The sequence below is a fragment of the Ischnura elegans genome, chromosome 8, assembly GCF_921293095.1.
Source record: "Ischnura elegans chromosome 8, ioIscEleg1.1, whole genome shotgun sequence".
NCBI lineage: Eukaryota > Metazoa > Arthropoda > Insecta > Odonata > Coenagrionidae > Ischnura > Ischnura elegans.
The window spans coordinates 61,736,411-61,755,233 of NC_060253.1; the positions used below are offsets into that span (position 1 = coordinate 61,736,411).

General features: G+C 35.6%; 1 protein-coding gene across 7 annotated transcripts in view; it reads right to left on the reverse strand.

Annotated features, from left to right (window-relative positions):
• LOC124163476 (fragile X mental retardation syndrome-related protein 1-like) overlaps window positions 1–18,823 on the reverse strand; it is a 44,063-nt gene that overhangs the window by 9,804 nt on the left and 15,436 nt on the right. For 2 of the 7 annotated variants that reach the window (XM_046540407.1, XM_046540409.1), the window contains 4 exons: window positions 7,045–7,195; window positions 5,870–6,007; window positions 1,403–1,405; window positions 1,106–1,249 (listed from right to left, as the gene is read on the reverse strand). In XM_046540407.1, coding sequence (XP_046396363.1) covers window positions 1,106–1,249; window positions 1,403–1,405; window positions 5,870–6,007; window positions 7,045–7,195 — 436 coding nt within the window. Of the gene's footprint in view, window positions 1–1,105; window positions 1,253–1,402; window positions 1,406–5,869; window positions 6,008–7,044; window positions 7,199–18,823 lie in introns of all 7 variants that reach the window. The other 5 variants (XM_046540404.1, XM_046540408.1, XM_046540405.1 and 2 more) reach the window with 4 other exon arrangements.

Consider the following 18,823-nt stretch of genomic DNA (forward strand, 5'->3'; position numbering starts at 1 on the left):
GACATTAGACAAATTTTGAAAGTAAATTTCGACTGTTTAATATAAAATTTTCTTGTAATTACGTCGTAATCTAATAATCTTGCGTGTCATCAGTCGATATATCGATCGATTTTACATTCGAAATGGTATCATTCCAGAAGCGAATGTCAACCCCTGTTGCCGTAATTTGAAAGTCAATATAATTTTGCCCAATTTTTATGATGTTTAAAAAACCAGTTGACTTACTCCGGGTTGTTGTTATATTCTCCGAGTACACAGTGAGAAAGAAAAATGACTTGTCTTCGCTTGTCTGAGCTTCACTCATCCTCGTTCTGTAAATATATATAGGATAAATCACGGGAGATAGACGCCGTAATCATGAAATCGTCTCCGGGATGTCCATGAAAAATTGCGATTTTTATTCACATGGTATTGTTTTTCATGGTAGCGCTCATTTTCTTGATTTTAAATGTGAAAAGAGTTCAGCAAGGCGATCCTATGAGAACTACCGATAGTAATTGTAATTATGACGACTTTTTCACTGATTGCAATAACCCCGACTGCTATTATTTACTTTCCTCGTTAGTACGTTTTCCTGGTTAGTACGTTCATTTCCCTTTCCCTTCAGAAACGTACTAACCAAGTTCCACTGTATTACTTGGCAAAACTGAATTTGCGACTGAAAAATGAATTTTGAATCTCCAGCCCCAAAATGTGGGTACACAATCAAAAATATGCATACTATGAAAAATTTGAAAGGAATAAATATTTAATTACATGGACATCAATTCTAAGAATCTTTTCATGATGAATATTATACAACTACATTTAAAAGTACATTTGTCATTTTATTCAGGGTGAGGATTCAGTAGTGTGTTTTCATGACACATCCAAAGAAAAATTGAAAATCTATAAGCGACGACAACAAGTAAGCCTTTTTTTGTGAGGCCGGATCTCAGTAGAGCGCATGCCTCCACCTCTACTCAGCAGCCACTTTTCTTCTTCCTTCTTCATGGGTGCTTAAGGTGATAGGTTTCAATGAATTTTAGATAACTCCACACATAAACACTGAAAAGAGGATGTAGCAATATTTTTATAAATAACCTTATAAGGAAATGTAACCAACCTTAAGATGGGCCACATGATAGTCAAGGAACACCTTGGCATCTGCTATGTTCTCAACTGTGCCGACAAAAACGAAAGGGACTTGCCCCTCTTCCCGAGGTATGGACGGTTGAGGTTCATTGTCCCCTTCAACTTTAACACGAACCTGCAATTTGAGTCGAACAGAGACTGATAATAACACAAGATGTCATCAAATATCTCCTCTTGGAACATATATAAATGAATCTAAAAGCCCTGTAGCCTGGATGGAAAACCTATCAGAGCCTGATATTAGAAATAATAAAATCATTTGACTTACATGCTATCAGAAGAGGGAAATTAATTTTCAACAGCATTCAGTAGTTTCAAAAGTTAGACATCATTATTTTAATCCATAAAAAAGATGAGGAACATGAAATACAACAAATCTCATTTACTCATTTAATAAAATAAAATGCAAGAGTAACAAGTATATTAATTTCTTCATGCTCAGACAAACAGTTTTAAATATTGAATGTGACATTTAATTGGTATCTCATGCTCTCTTTCACACAAATGGGACATTAATGTTTAGATGGACTACTGACACCCCCTTCTGGAATCCCAGACCTTAGTTGTTCCACTTAAATCCATGAAAATTATATTCCAAACAGTTCACAGTCACATGGAATCACAACATGATACTTTTTAGCAAGGAGATTGAATTTGAAATGATTGAATAAAAGTTAACCATAAGTATATCGCAGAAAGACAAAGTTATATATAATTCATGAACTTATCTTTGACTTTGGAAGAATTTGCCGGGAAAAAGTGTACAAATGCAAAGTTGTTAACCAAATTCAACCATCATTTTCATTAACCATACAACCATACTTTTAGACCAATTCCCAGGATATCATGAATATGAGGATTTCAGTCCATCACTGAATTATTAAGTAATCGATGACAAGGAGATCATTTATACTAAGCATATACTTCCATCGCTCACAGAAATAACAGAGGATGAGCCAGCATACCTTTACCACTTTACCCAATAGTTTACTTAAAAGAGCAAAATTCCTCAGAGGAAAAAATGATCTTGACTGGGATTTAAACCCAGTCCTCCCAGATCTGTGCCAAGTATTTTATGACTTGATTCACTAAGTCCTCTTCTTTAGAGGACAGAGTGGTTTATACTGCCAGACATACTTTTATTTCCTTGAATAATGTCTATATGTAACCTGACTGACCTTAAAGTCAAAGTTCTGGTTTGGGACTGTGGTACTATGCACAGGAATAAGCCACCCTGTGGCACAGTATGTCTAGCAGTATAAACCATCTTTCCCCTTATTCCATTTGCTCTACCTAACAAACACAGTCTTCTCTTTTTGCATCACAGCATTTAGCATTCTGCATGAACATTATTTACATTTGAGTCCGATCAAAATAATAAGCACTGAATATAATAGCAAGGATTTACTTAACTTTTGTATATATTATTTGTAATTTGTAAATATTTATGAAAATACCACATTAAAATAACAGTAATTGGGTCCCGCAAATTCATGCCTATTAAATGAGACCCATACTCATGACAACGCAGCAGATCTAAAGCTGATTCTCGATCAATGTTTGACAAAAGATCAACAGTTCCGACAGACGTGTAATGTGAGGCTCATTATATATATAGGAATGGGAAAATTTGTTTTAAGAAAAAAAAAAAAATGAAAAGTAATATGAAAACTAAAAAAAAATATTAATTATCCATTAATAATATTTGCACCTTGTACACCACTTGCATACATTTCTTGCACTAAATTACCTAACAAAATTCAAATTATCTCCCAATTCATGAAGATACCTCAACTTTTCCCTACTATCTACAGACATTTCCAAATCCCTTTAAGTTTTTTCCTCCCAATGCCAACCTGTAAATTCAATGGTTAAATACAAGGTCACAGCTATTTTGTCTTCCAAAAATACTTTTTTGCAGACAAAATATCATGGATACAAATGTTTTCCAAAAAACAAAAGAAAATCATAGTATAATTATTCACCAATTATTTTTTTAACTGAGGACTTCTTTCATTCTATTAAATATAAGCTAATGGGTAATACAGTGGAACCCCGATCTATCGTTTCCGCATTGATCGTTTTTCGGCATTCATCGTTTGCCGTTCCTGGTCCCAAATAAAGACCCATAAAGACAATGTAATTTTTTCCTGCATCCATCGTTCCCCGAAGTATCGTTTTCCTGCATTGATCGTTTGACGAAAAGTGTTTACAACGAGTTATTTGTGGCTAATAACGACAGACAGGAGATTGAAATACTATAGGGAGAAGCTGAGTACCGTGGGATATTTACATTAGCGCATTTAGCATTTCCCAAGATAAAGATCCGCTATCCCACTCCATTCAGCACTAGCCTCCCCCCTCTAAAGCTTTCCTCTTCTCCCCAACAAAAAAAGGTCCCAGCTCACACAGGGATCGTATTACGAAGACCTTAGCTTCGAAAAAAATATCGAGTTGCACGAGAACAATAGAATCGTGTTTCACGCTCTCCGATTCTCTCCCACTGAATTTTTTCAGCCTATGAATCACCTATTAGCCCAAAAGGTGTCTAACAATGAATTTCGGCAATTGGTATTATACTTTTATTGGATAGAAATATTAGTAATGCGCACGTAATTCCAAAAAGAATGATAGTAAACACGACGTATTTCTTACGTTATTTAAGCATTTAAGGCAAGGAAATAGTTGGAATAAAACGATGGCGATTTCTGGCGAATCTTGATATCCTCGCACTGATTGTGAGCTTCTCGGCAGTTGATGCAGCATTTTTTTTTTTCCGAAAACAGGGCTTCAGGTTACAATTTACGAATTATACTTTAAGTCTCACTTGTCAGAGTTGCTAAGGAAGCGATGTCTTCTCATCATATTTTGTTTCTCCCTACTAGCAATCTGAATTCATCTGCTCATCTAGAGCTACGCTACTTATTGTTAGAAATGAGTGGGTAAGTTGCCTTCTCTATAGGACAAAAAATTTCATCGCGCAGTTATATTGTCATGCTTCACCCTCTGCAGTAAGCTCTGCTTACGCCGTACGCGATGCCATTAGTGCCAAACTTCACATCGTACGAGTAGTTCCGTACTTTCCAGGGTGAGTTGACCAGTGAGTGTTTTCTATGTGGGTTCAATCAAGTCCGGTTTCATTTTTAATAGTTTTATTTTTATTCGCCTTCGGACCATGGCCCTTCTGAAGAAACAAGTGAGAACTATAAAAGATGGACTCAAAATAATTGAAGACGAAGAAAAGAATCCGGGCTATAAGCGCGTGAATATTGCAGAGCGCCTTGGGTTGTCCGCTAGCACATGATGGCAGGGGTGGGGGTAGAGCGAGATACCTGGTGAAAACAAGAAGTGGGATGAAGCCGAGGATCAGGTGGGCGTGCCACTGACGATTATCGCAACATTGTTAATGCTTTACATATCGCCTCAATCATATTAAAAATTTAATTGTTAGAAAGGAACATTTCAAGTAATAAACTATTTTTGGCCTTTATGATCCATCTCGCAACCAATCAGTGCATCAGCGAAAGCGGTTGTTTTAGGCATAACATGCATATTGCTCTCGTAAATACGTGTACTTGAAATGGCATTTGATGGATAAGAATTTTTTTATCAGACAGAAATCCATAATAGCAGTGAAAATGCAGAGTGCAGTGCAAACGTTTTTTTAGCGAGGTGGCGTGTTCCTTTAGGATATTTGAAAGAGATATAAGTCGAATCAACAATCATATGTTTCGATATAGTAATAATAATCCTGTAATCAGCTAAAATCTTGTTTGAATTCTTTAATGAATATCATATTTTGCAAAAATCCCGAGTTTCCTGGGACATAGGCAACCTGGTCAAACATTCCCGCATCGATCGTTTTCCCGCATTCATAGTTTTTTTCATCCGTACCCCTGAAAAACGATAGATCGAGGTTCCACTGTAGTTTCAAATCAAGGTACTTACACAATTTCTTCAATAAATCCTGATAAAAATATTAACACAAAAACCAATGAATTTCAAACCTTCCTTTTAGATGGAGCAAATCATCAAAATGATTTTTGGCAATAAGACAACACATGACAGCATCAATAATAATTCATGCACTTTCTCTTATGCAATATTGAATAAGTTTTACTGTGGTTATAATAACATTTTTATAGCATAATTGTGAGCTATACTGCAAAACTAGAAATGATAACAGATGAATCAGTAACACTGCTATGGCAATTTGCTTGAAATGCATGTTGCTAGATTAGCATAGATCTATAATTTTTCCTGCTTTCATAATAAGAATGTACTCAAAGGCAGGCTCCATTTTTTCCTAAGAAAAATGGAGCCTGCCAGTAATTACATCCCTTAAATGCTACATCAGAATAAAATTTAATGTAAACTAGATACTATATTTAATACTTGAGTCCATCACTAAGAGCTACCACAAAAACAATCAAATTCCTCCTATTCAGAAACAAAAATTTAAAAGCCAAGGCAAAGAAAATCTATGAGAAAAATTACATTAACTTAATGAAAGACTAAAAATGAAAACCTAGCTTTTCTGATAAAATTAAACCCAAAATGGGCTATAATTAATTATTCACCTTGTGCCCTGTAACATTTATCTGGTCAGTAGTTAAAAGAGGCCTGAGACTTTGAGATTTTCCAAACGATATTTCATGAGATACTTAACTACACTTGAATTACTATTCTCACTCAAAAGCAGCAAAAATATTAATCTTCATGTGAAAAAACTTACCACTCCACTCTTATCCACAATTTCCTGTATATTTCTCCCGTTCTTGCCAATAACCTTTCCAACCAAGTACCTTGGAACTTGGATGTGTTCTTCACTGTATTCCAGCATACTCCTTGCCTTTTTCACAGCCTCACGAGTCTGCAATAGATAATTGAATACATGGGTATCATAAAAGAAATACAAGGAATCCAAAAATAATGAAAACCGAAAAAAAAACCCCAACATTAATATCAAAATACCTAACTTTCCAGGACACGACACTAATTAGTCACAAAGCCAAAACCACCACATCAAAATGAAAAAAATAAAAAGAATTGCCAATAACATAACTTGATAACTATTTAATCAGGTCCTACAACTTATAACTTTATATTTTACCTTTATCTTCAATGTTTTATTATTTAGTAAAAACAAATACCCACATGTCCATTTGCCACACAGCAGTGGGTGAGATTTATAAAAGCCTAGGTATTCCACGAGCAAATAGCCTTGTAACTTAAAGAGGCCGAGAAGAAACTTAAGGTTACACCAAATTACCATTTTTTAAATATATACACTAAAAATGGTCAAGTGTCAAAGGCAAAACAAACATCACACCCTTAAAAAATAACTTTGCACACATGCTATTGATTGGCATAATTTCGAACATCTTTCATCTCTTGAGAGTAAAATTCCATAAGTAAAACCCTCAGCTGCATATAAATCAACATTTTGCACAGGAAAATACGGATGAAATGAAGCTTGCAATAAATAAAAATTATTAAAATTCTTTTACACTTGCTAGGTATAAGAAAAAATTGCATTACTCTGAATATAGTCCTCTCTTTGAGACTTCAGTTTTCAGAAAAAAATGCAAAAGAAGTCTTAAGTAGCATATTATTCTTGATTTAACAACTTGAAAGTCTAGAGTCAATAAAAACAAGATTTTTTGAAACCAACAAGGATGCATATTCTAATATATTGTGGGAAATTTATCATATACCCTGGAAGGGAAACTTTCTTGAAGAGATCCCAGTCACATGTCAAAAGTAGCCATTCAAAATCAATGCCTATATTCCAACCCAAACTCCACTCAGCTGATAATCCATCAATGCACGACCATACCCATTTCAGTTCAAATTTGAAGAACATTAACCACTAGAGTTATAAACAACTAAAAAGAGGAAGGAAATTACCTCTCCATATATCTTAAAGGTGCATGAATTCTCTTCCAGCTCGATGTTGGTGATTCCCTCAAGCTTCCTCGCCTGCTGAATGTTTGCACCATGCGCCCCTATCGCCAGGCCCATCAGGTCCTCCCGCACGCTGAACTCATCCGTGTGGCCGCTGCTGGTCAGGAGGCGAAGGAAGGGAGAGGAGGGGGGACAGGAGGGAGCGCAGAGGTTAGGCGATTCGTGGGCGCCCCAACAGAGGGTATGATGATCATGGGTAACAGAAGGATGGGCAAGACGAGCGCGGAGGGGGAGGGGCAATTCATTCAGGATTGGCCGTGGGGACAAGAAGAGGGGTGGGGAGAGGCGAGGAATGGCATCACGGGTGCGGGCATCCGTGAAGCGTGGAATGTCAGGGAGTGAATTGGGTTGCCACGTGTGGGGGGCGTCACGATCGAGAAAATGGCTAGCATTTCATATTCTTTATAAAATGGGTGGGGGGAGGTTTGAAAGGGAGGGCCCTTTGTTTGGGGCGCATCCCACGTAAGGAGCGACAGAGCAAGAGCATACCGTGCCAAAGGGCTTGGGAGAAGGGAGCTTAAAACCACCTTCCAACCCCCTGCACACATACACACAAACAAACCAACGCACTTGTACTTCTAGAATCTGAAACAATTTGTTACACAAAACAGCAGCTGCTCAAGTAACTATCAATGCAACTACCAGGCAGCCAATTTCTAAAGTAATTACAGCAAAATATATACCACTGACCAGGCATGCACAGTCAAGGTACATATATTTAGCATGACTGGTGAGGGGCTTTTGGAAGGTAGCTTTATGCGCATGCTGTGGCACAATTAAATGCAGATGCTATACTTTTGCAACACCAACAGTTTGGCTAAGGTGTAGGAGAAATCTCCCATTAATTTTAGCATGCAAATTCTAATCTTGCCTCTATGAGGCTGATATTAATTTTTTGGTACCAAATATTTGGCAAAAAATACGATGAACGGTGAGGTCGCTTGAGACAATTTAGGAAATTAATACTGCAAGTAACAATTCAAGAGACCTTGACAAATATTCAATGAGAAGAGGACACATCAAGAAACATAAAGAGATAAACCAAAGTACAGCCCGGAACAGCTGTGAAAAGAGGATATTTGTCCAGGAATCACAGAGACTCAAATTAATTGTAAACTAATAATATCAATATTTGTGGCACATAGATATTTCACTATCTATGATGCAGAAACAAAAAGTATGTAAATTGAAAAGCTTAAGAGATATATAAAGAAAATTTAATGAACAAGTTCACTCTCTCAGCCACTGACAGGTAATACTTAGCATTTCTGGACAAAAAAGCTTGAATATGTAATTGGTAGGTATGCAAACAAAGAAACATCTGAGGAGGAGAAATGAATGTACATTTTAAACAGACGTGATTGACTCCAAACAATAATAGAAAGCACTGGAACTAAAATAATGTCACAAAGGATATTGGAAACACAACATAGAAAATCAACTAATGAAGTTAGAGCAATGTATTCCCATGAACACAAGTGCAATGAAGACTGACAGGATGGTGTTTATGTGAATGAGAGCAAGAGAAGAACTAAAACAACAAACAAGTAATCCTTAGCTAAAGATGAATCATAAGATGATTAATTCATGAAAGTGCACAGTTGGAAGTCAACATGCTTGAAATAATGCAACACAAGGGCAGGTGTCAGCCCCTTCACACATTCAATATTGAAATATAATGAGGTGGGTAATGGATAATGAATGAAAAGCACCAAAAATTTTGGAATCATTGGGCAACTGACAATGAGTATCTTCTTTAATCATGTGCATCAAATATTAGAGAAATGACAGTTAAGCATAGTTAGGAGGGGATGTGTATCCAGGAAGAATAAGGGAATGGTTTTTCCCAGTTTTTCAGAACTGTGTTTCAATTAGGCTGAGAATTATGGGAGATAAGGTATGGACTCAAGGAAGGCCAGAGGCTATTGGTTGCTGACAAGCCAGACTGCTGGTTGATAATTCTATTGCAGAATATTTTAAAGATATCCAGGTAGTCACAAGATCATTTCCATGACCATGTTAAACTGTTAGTGTTAAGGACCAAATGATCCCTTAGATGAAGGAGGAAACAAATAAAGCAAGGGCTTTTAAGCATGCTACATTATGCTGAATAGTTATGATAAAATTGGTAGAAAAGAAGTTCTTCAATAAGAATTAAATAAAATTTTATGTGGTAATTAGTCATGAAATCTACAGAGACTACGAAGAAATAAAAACAGGCTACTAATTTCTCTAGGGATTTTACCAGTGTTAATTTGAGAAAATTTTAACTTAAGCATCGGCAGTTACAATTATCACATTAGGCTTAATGCAAAAAGCTCTGGACCAAACTGATAAATATGAATGAAACAGCATATATGGCACTCAAATGAATATTTGAAACTTGGTTACTGAGTTTCTTGTAAGTCTTTAAATACATTCATATAAAATAGTTTGGAACAACAAAAATATGCTAAGTAAGAATATCAAATGAATGTATGAACAGAGGTATAACCTTACAAAATCAAAAGTTAAAGGAAGTTACTAGAAGAAGTAAAGGAAATATTTAGAAATCATAGCATAAAAAATTGTGAATCCATTGTTAACCTCATAAGTTTGGTAGTTTGCAATTAAATCATGATATGATATCATACATGAAAGCATGGCTTAAATAATACAAGACTTTGCCAACTATTAATGACTAGATAGTAATATATGCTTAAAAATAAATAAACAAAGATATTTGTGAGAAAGAAACTGTTGAAGACTGAGAATAGGTATTAGTGTTTAGATATTTAAATGGCTTTAAAAGAACAGCAATGAAAGACTGTTAAATTAGAGTAAAATGACAACAATGACAGTTACAATGTCTAATAATACAATTTTATAAAAGTAAATAGTTATTTACATAGACTGTAAATTCAAATCATTGACACAGCCACATTATAATTAGCTCACTTTAGCCCAGATGCTAAATGAAATTGCCGCTAATGGGTCAAAAGAATGAAAACTTTTCTTAAAATTCCATAGATTAACAAACTACCTGGAATAAAAATAAATATATTCTATGATATTGCCAATTTTTTCTCGCAATGACGCTCATTGATGAACCTATTTGTTTAATCATGCAAATGCTTATTTCAGCCATCAGTCATTGCACCTGAAAATCTCTCTCTGCAATTGTAACTCTCAATTTCTATTTCCTCTTCATAGCAACACATGTAACACCAAGGCACTCGAGATTTCTCTCATAAATTTCTTCCCTATCTTCAAGATGCATTATTTCTTTAACACTAAATCTGACTGAACCAGTATTTTCTTTACACATGTGCATAATGAAGAATTGAAAATAATATTTAAAGCAGAAGATCTCCCTTGAAGCCCTTCCCAAGCAAGGTGTGCCCATTTCCTACGAAGGCACTTCCCCAGAGCATTACATTATTCCAACTCCTCAAGAATAAGGACCTTTCCATTTAGCTTCACTTTTTTCACAAACAAATCTTGACACTCTCATGACCCAAATGAATGGCACCAGCCAAGCCAAGAGGCTTCCCTCCATCATTAGCATTAAAGAGGATAATGAGAACAACACATTTCAACGTGTACAGAGGACGCATGGGTCAGACCTAAGACCAGGCTTTCAGCTGCACATTAATTTTCCTGCTTATTATGACAATAAATCTGCAAAATGACACACTCATCTAGCACACAAGTATTATTGTCGACTCAGAAATACCACAGGGAGTGAGGGGGCATAGGATGGAGGGCAAAGGTAGGAGTGTTGGTTAACATGCCCATAATTGATAATGCAATTTTTAATTCGATGTTGGTTAGTCATCACTGTGCTTTAGGTGAATCATCACCACTGTCACTGACTTGGTCAACACTAATATTGGAAGCTAAAAATTAAATCTGTGGTTGCAACAATTTTGACCATCAACATTATATATACCAATATAAAAGAAAATTGTCATTGTGCTGAATTTTACCCCACTTTTAGTCAAACACAAGACCATAAAAAGAGTGGGTAATCATATGCCAGGAAACAAAGCATATTATCTACTACACACAATTGTCCTCCACTTCACAAATCCTCGGATTCACAAAGTTAGGAATTTTGAGTCCGTATGACTCCACTAATTAGAGGCTCAACTGCATAACCATCACAAATTAATCCATAACTATTATTCTTATTGGTCCTGCAATGTCTTCTACTGACATTTAAGAGAGAATTTTCACAATTTTAAATTTTTCGAAGAAGGGTAAGGCCACTAAATTAAGAGCAAGTTACTATTACCATAATATTTTAGTAAGAGTGGGATGAACTGAAGTGAAAATGTAATTATGGAGATGACGGTCAAATGCTTCACTAAATCACCGAAATTATCAAGAAATATTTAGAAAAAAAAAAACTCATCGTATCCAACACGATTAGAAGTAGGGTGACTTCTGAAACAAAATTTCAACTACCATTTTTTAAATGATAAATTCACAGGTCAATGAAAAATGGACACTGGAACATAGAATTTACACCAGACCAGCGGTTCCCAAAGTGGGGGTCGCGACCCCCAAGGGGGTCGTAGGCCGTTCGGAAAGGGGTCGCGAGATACTAATAATATGGTAAACAACGTACTTAAACTTGGACGACCATTTTTAGGGGGTCGCGGCTAAAAAGAATGAGCTAAAATGGGTCGCGGATAGAAAAAGTTTGGGAACCGCTGCACTAGACCCTTCTAACCTCGCCAGCCTTATGATACAGATCCTAAATAATTTTTCTTTTCGAAAACTCTTCAACCATAGACTGAGTTTACTAGACAGTAATTTTTATTTAATATGACATTTCATTAATGCTATAAAATACCCTGACTGTGCACCTATGTTTTTTGATACTGATTATATTCAGTACAAACAACCTGTTCAACTGCACAAGTAGCGTCATTTGATGTGATGTCATCCAAATTTATCAAACCCCATATAGCTACCTAAGACTTTCCACTACCTCAACCTTCCTTCAACTACCTCACAGCTCTAATGGTGTTCTTATTGTACGTTGAGCAAGCACAGCAATATGCTAGCCAAGAAATTATATAAAACTTCAAGAATCAGAAAATAATGTAAAAACACTAGATCCATCTATGCTCAGAGCTGATTCTAAGAAAGTGACACACCTATTTTAAATTGATACCCTCTCAAAAAGTTGCTAGTTGTTCTAAGAAAATTGCTGAGAAGCTAAGGTAATTAACCTATAACACATCATTTTTGAATCAAAGTGTCTGCATTTCAAACATTCTACAAGTGGATTGACCCCTAATAGGAACTTTTCAGTTTGAATGTCAAAACTGAAAAGGAATCAAAATTCTGGACTTGCGTGATGCAAAGAATTTTATAGCAAGGATTTTGGTAACCACCAAGGAAAGGGAAAAATGTCATAGAAGGTAGCACAAATAGTAAGCAGGTTTTGGCATTAGTGTGGCCATCAGTCACTGCCGACACATTTTAAAGAAAATAGTATTGGCTTTTATAAAACATATACCATTACTTAATATCCACTGATAACCAAAATTTATGACAATGATGTGACATTGACGTTCCTGCAAGACCAAACAATTTAAAATTATAGCAAACTTTCTCATTTGTGTAGCATCATTAAGAAAATTCAAGAATGATAACTTAGCTCACATTTTCAAAAAAATTCCCGCTTGATTTGAAGTTTTCTGGTTGAACATTAGTGTAAGTATTGCACGTAGGCTCATTTGAGGTTACAAGTGTCTCACAAATAAAAAGATGGTGGTTTTTGAAGCTAAGGGTAATCCCTATACTTCTTTAAGATGAGTAATAAACATGAGTAATATTAAGATTTTAAGTGAGAAAACAAGTTCGAAAAAAATGTAATAGATTTAAAATTCAAGCAAGCACCCTGCATTTTCATTCAAATACTTCTCTTAATAAAAATTTACTCTAGGACAAATATTGAGCACTGGATGATGACCTTCCACAATTGGCTTTTTGGAGAGTTTGAGAAGGGTTTTCGAGTCTTGTAAGTGCATAACTATTGGAACAGCTTTCAATGAATAAAAAAATATAATTATGCTTAATAATATCACAAGCAATGAAAACAAATGTCATCAATTTAAGGTGCTCTTCCCAGAAAAGATCAAACACTCTTTTCATATAACAGCTAAAAAATAGGAATTATACTTTTAACCAATTTTTGCGGTCATAATGTTTTAAATTCTGAGAGGTCGTGATGCATTTTTATTTCAATCTTATTCTGCAGAAATTACTTGAAAAATGATCATCATTGCATCATTAAAGATGAGCAAAATAGAGGAACAGCAGAAGAACATTGCTCCTAATTTTTAAAATATAGAATATCTATTCAATGGAAGGTTTTCTAGAATTTTGCCAACTCTGTCGCCCAACCGAAATGAGCCATTAAAAAGCCTCCAGCACAAACAATTTGGCATCTAGGGTGGTCACCAAAAGAAAGAAATCTTTTTTCTAGTATGCAAGCCCATGGTGACACAAAATAATGATAACAGCAGCAGTACAACAGCAGAGAAAGCTATCAATGACAAACATTAGCAGCAAAACATCACCATAGCCTCAGAGAATGACTTCTGTCATCACTAACATTTAGGTCAAACTCAAAAAGTGTAAGATAAAGTGGCCACAGGCAATTTAAGAGTGACTTAACATAATTAGATTGAATACAGGCGGTCCCAGACTTTCGCACACAATGCGTTCCTGAAAACGTGAATGAAAGTCAAATCATTCAGTTCTATACTAATTCGGGGTTCTAAAAGAGGGAAATATACGTACTAAGACCCTATTTTTTACACTGATTTTATTTCCATTTACTAATGTTTAATAATACGTTAGTAAAATTCCACACAAGTAATTTCTTTCGAATTCACAGAAAATGTAAATAAAAGCTAAAAAAACAAGAACTCCATTGGATACCGCGTGAAACTTCATCACGGTGTTTAAGTTGACATTCCACTTATTATGTCCACTATAAATAAAAAGACATCCAGAAGCATAACTGAATGTAATTGTTGAAGCCTCACTATTGTTACCTTTAAATTTTAAAATAAAAATTCCTCGGCAGGTGACATTCGTGATCTCGTATATTTCATATATTCAAAAAAGACAAACGGAATTCGGATGATATTTTGTACAATATTTTTGCTGAAGGTGTACATGATTTAAACAGCACTCAAACGGAAAAACATGATTAGAAAAAAGGACTTAGTAATTTTATTGAAAGCTGTTTGATGTTGTCTAGTCTACTTTTTAGAAAAATTTCTCCAATAAAGGATGAACTACAGCTTTCTTCTTCACTTGACGAAGGAGCCTATAGCAGGCAATCTCTCTCTCAAATAAATCACCTCGATTAAATTAAACGAGTCGATTGGGTGCTTGAATTCTTCAAGCGGGTGTGTAAAGGGTAGAAGATATGGTGGTGTCAATTGTAGCCTAGTCCTGGATCCATAAGTTGGTAAAAAGTTCGAAAATTTCACCACGTAATGTTAAAGCAATTCGACATATTTTATGAAAACTAGAGATGTGCGAATAGTATCCGCGAATACTCGAATACCTCGAATATTAGAAAGTATTCGATATTCGAGGTTTCGAATAATTATGCGAAAAGTACCGCCTCGAATACTTTGAATTTCGCGTCATACACTGTCGCACGCACGTCGTTGGTCGACTCGGAAAAATGAAGAGAACTCTAGTCGTTTAGTGCTCGCAGCGCCGTTTTACGCAAGTTGACGAATTACATCAAATTCGTGGATTTTAGCGGTGAAAAGAGTTCGACGAGGGGAACCGAAAATGGTCGGGTGAAAAAATCCGAAAATCCCCGATTCCCCCCACCAGGAGAACCTCAGTGCCGTGGGATAGCAACCTTAGGTCATTTCCCACGATCCGCTATCCCCCTCCATTCAACACTTGCCTCACCCACTCTGACGCTTTCCTCTTCTCCGAAATCAAACAAAAGGTCCCAGATCGCGCAGGGATCGCATTACGAAGTCCACTGCTTCGAAAAAAATATCGAGTTACGAGAACAATAAAAACGTGTTTCACGCCCTCCCCCCTTTTCTCACCCACTGACCTTTTTCTGGCTACCTGCTTCGAAGTTCCCCATTTCTGGAGGTCAACAGCTGTGTGAGTAACGTGGGATACTTACATTAGCGCATTTCCCTAGATCCGGGATCCCTCTCCATTCAGCACAGCCCCCCCTCTGAGGCTTTCGTCTTCTTCGAAATAAAAAAAAGGTCACAGCTCGCGCAGGGATCATATTACGAAGACCTTAGCTTCGAAAAAATACCAAGTTACACGAGAACAATAGAAACGTCTTTCGGGCCCCACCCTTAAGGTCACAGCTCGCGCAGGGATCATATTACGAAGACCTTAGCTTCGAAAAAATACGCGAGAACAATAGAAACGTGTTTCGGGCCCTCCCTTTCCTCCCCCACTGACCTTTTTTTTCCTACCAGCTTCGAAGTTCCCCATTTCTGTGGAGGTCAACCGCTGCATGAGTCATCTATTAGCACAAAGGGTGTCTAAGAATGACTTTCGTCAATTGATGTTACACCTTTATTGAATTGAAATATTAGTAATGTGCGCGTAATTTCAAAAAGAATAAGACCAAACACGACGTATTTTTGAGTTTATTTAAGCATTTTACGCAAAGAAATAAATGTCAAAACACGACGGAGACTTAGCATTCTGGCGAAACTCGATATGAGCAGCAGAGCTTCTCGGGAGTTGATGCCGTATTTTTTTCCGAAAACTAATATCAAGTTACAATTTATGAGTGGTGCTATAAATCTTTATTGTTACAGTCCCAGACAAAGGGATATTTTCTCAGAATATTTGGTTTCTCCCTGATAGCAATTCCAATTCGTCTTCTTATCTCGTGAGAACTCCCAAAGGTGGACTAATAATAATAACTAACAAAATAATTGAAGAAAATCCGGAGGAAAAGAGCTTGTATTTTGCAAATTGCCTCAGATTGCCAGCTAGCACTTGGCAGCAGGAGTGAGGGTAAAGCGATGTTAGTTGAATTAATTATATGCCCAATTGTTTCCATAAAATTAAAATATTCATTAATCAGCTAAATTCCTGTTCGAATCATTTAAAGGAAATCAAAATTACTCCCCAAAATCTTGTGTTGCCTGCTGCATAGGCAACCGAGTCAAACATACCAGCATTCATCATTTAGTATTCGAGGTATTCGAAATTCGAGGTATTCGAATATTCGAGCAATGATTTAATATTCGAATTCGATATTCGAATTCGAGAAATCTGCTATTCGACCCATCTCTAATGAAAACGCATATTCGATATAAATCTGAAGGTAGTCCATTCTCTTCATTATTTTTATTGCGAAGTAAGAGGAATACTAATATGCAAAAACACTTCAAATTTCATTGGTCTAACTGAAATAGTTATGAAGATATGTCATTTTGAATATTTTCTACAGTAATCGAATCGAACTTAAAAAAAAGTAACATCTGTTTTGAAAAATACGAAAATCTATTCATATTTTTATTAGGTTATACAATTCTATTCATCGACTATCAATTAATTTCTCAACTATGCCAGTGGATGCTAAATTCTATGTGGTATGGCAATTAGTTATATTTTAAGGAAACGCAGATTCGATATATATCGAATTTGACGCAACATACAAAACATATTTCCCCTGTGCATAATGAGGAATACCAATATGTACCCATTTACCAAATTTCGTTCATCTACCTCAAATACTTATCATGTTATGTCAATATTGGTATAATTTACAATGATTTAATCGAACTTTCGATTATATACTGACATCTGTACAGTAAATTGCTCATAGCTTTTGGTTATAACTTCATTCTATGGTCATCCACTATCTATTTCCTTCTCAACTATGCCCGTGGATGCTAAATTCTATGTGGTATAGCAATTCGATATATTTTAGGTAAAAGCAGATTCGATATATATCGAATGTGAGACTACATAGTAAACATATTTCCCCTGTGCATTATGAGGAATACCAATATGCACCCATTTACCAAATATCATTCAACTACCTGAAATACTTATCATGTTATGTCAATATTCGTATTTATTGTAATAATCGAATCGAACTTTCGATTATACTGACACCTGTACAGTAAAATGCTCATAGCTATTGATTAGAATTTCATTCTATGGTCGTACACTATCTCTTTCCTTCTCAACTATGCCCGTGGATGTTAAATCCCATGTATTATAGCAATTCGATACATTTTAAGAAAACGCAGATTCGATATATATCGAATATGAGACAACATAGTAAACATATTTACACAACACATTATGTGTAATACCAAGATGTATCAATTCACCAAATTTCATTGGTCTAACAGTAATACTTATTAAGTTATGGCAATTTAAGTATTTAGTAAAATAATCGAATTGAACTTTCGATTATACTGACATCTGCACAGTAAAATGCCCATTACTATTGATTAGAATTTCAGTCTATGGTCGTACACTATCTACTTCCTTCTCAACTATGTCCGTGGATGCTAAATTCTATGTGTTATAGCAATTCGATATATTTTAAGGAAAGGCAGATTCGATATATATCGAATGTGAGACTATATAGTAAACATATTTCCCCTGTGCATTATGAGGAATACCAATATGTACTCATTTACCAAATTGCATTCATCTACCTTAAATACTTATCAAGTTATGTCAACATTCGTATTTGTTATAATAATCGAATCGAACATTCGATTATTCTGACATCTGTACAGTAAAATGCTCATAGCTATTGATTAGAATTTCATTCTATGGTCGTACACTATCTATTACCTTCTCAACTATGCCCGTGGATGTTAAATCTTAAGTATTATAGCAATTCGATATATTTTTGGAAAACGCAGATTCGATATTTATCGAATATGAGACTACATACAGTACGTATTCCCAGTGTACTTCATGAGAAATACCAAGATGTACTCATTTACCAAATTTCGTTGGTGTAACGAAAATACTTATCAAGTTATGCCAATATACTTATTTGGTATAATAATCGAATCGAACTTTCGATTACACTGACACCTGTATGGTGAAATGCGCAACTTTTATGATTCAGAATTCATTTTACGATCATCAACTATTTAATACCACCTCAACTTACCCCTTCGATGCTACATACTATGTGGTATAGCAATTCGATACATTTTAAGAAAACGCAGAATCGATATATATCGAATATGAGACTACATACAAATTATATTTTTACATTGAATTATGAGGAATACTATGATGTACCAAATAACCAAATTTTATCGGTCTATCAAAAATATTTAAGAAGTTATGCTACTTTACGTATTTGGTATAATAATCGTATCGAACTTTCGATTATGCTGACCCCGGAACTCTGAAATACGCAATTTCATTGGTTGGTATTCCATTTCTTGGTCTTTTTCAATGTTAGGCCGGCACATCTGTCCCCATTTATGAATATTCCAAGTACTTATTAGCATTCGTTAAAATACAATAAAACGTAGATTCGATATATATCGAAGGTGAGCCCACCAGCAGTAGTATGTTTAACATTGCTCCGTGAAGAATACTAAGATGTACCATTCCTGCAAATTTCATTGGTCTACCTGTAATACCAACCAAGTAGTGCAAATTCGCGTTTTTCAATGGCAGCATAGGTTCACCGAACAGGCAATGGCGGCCCTTATAT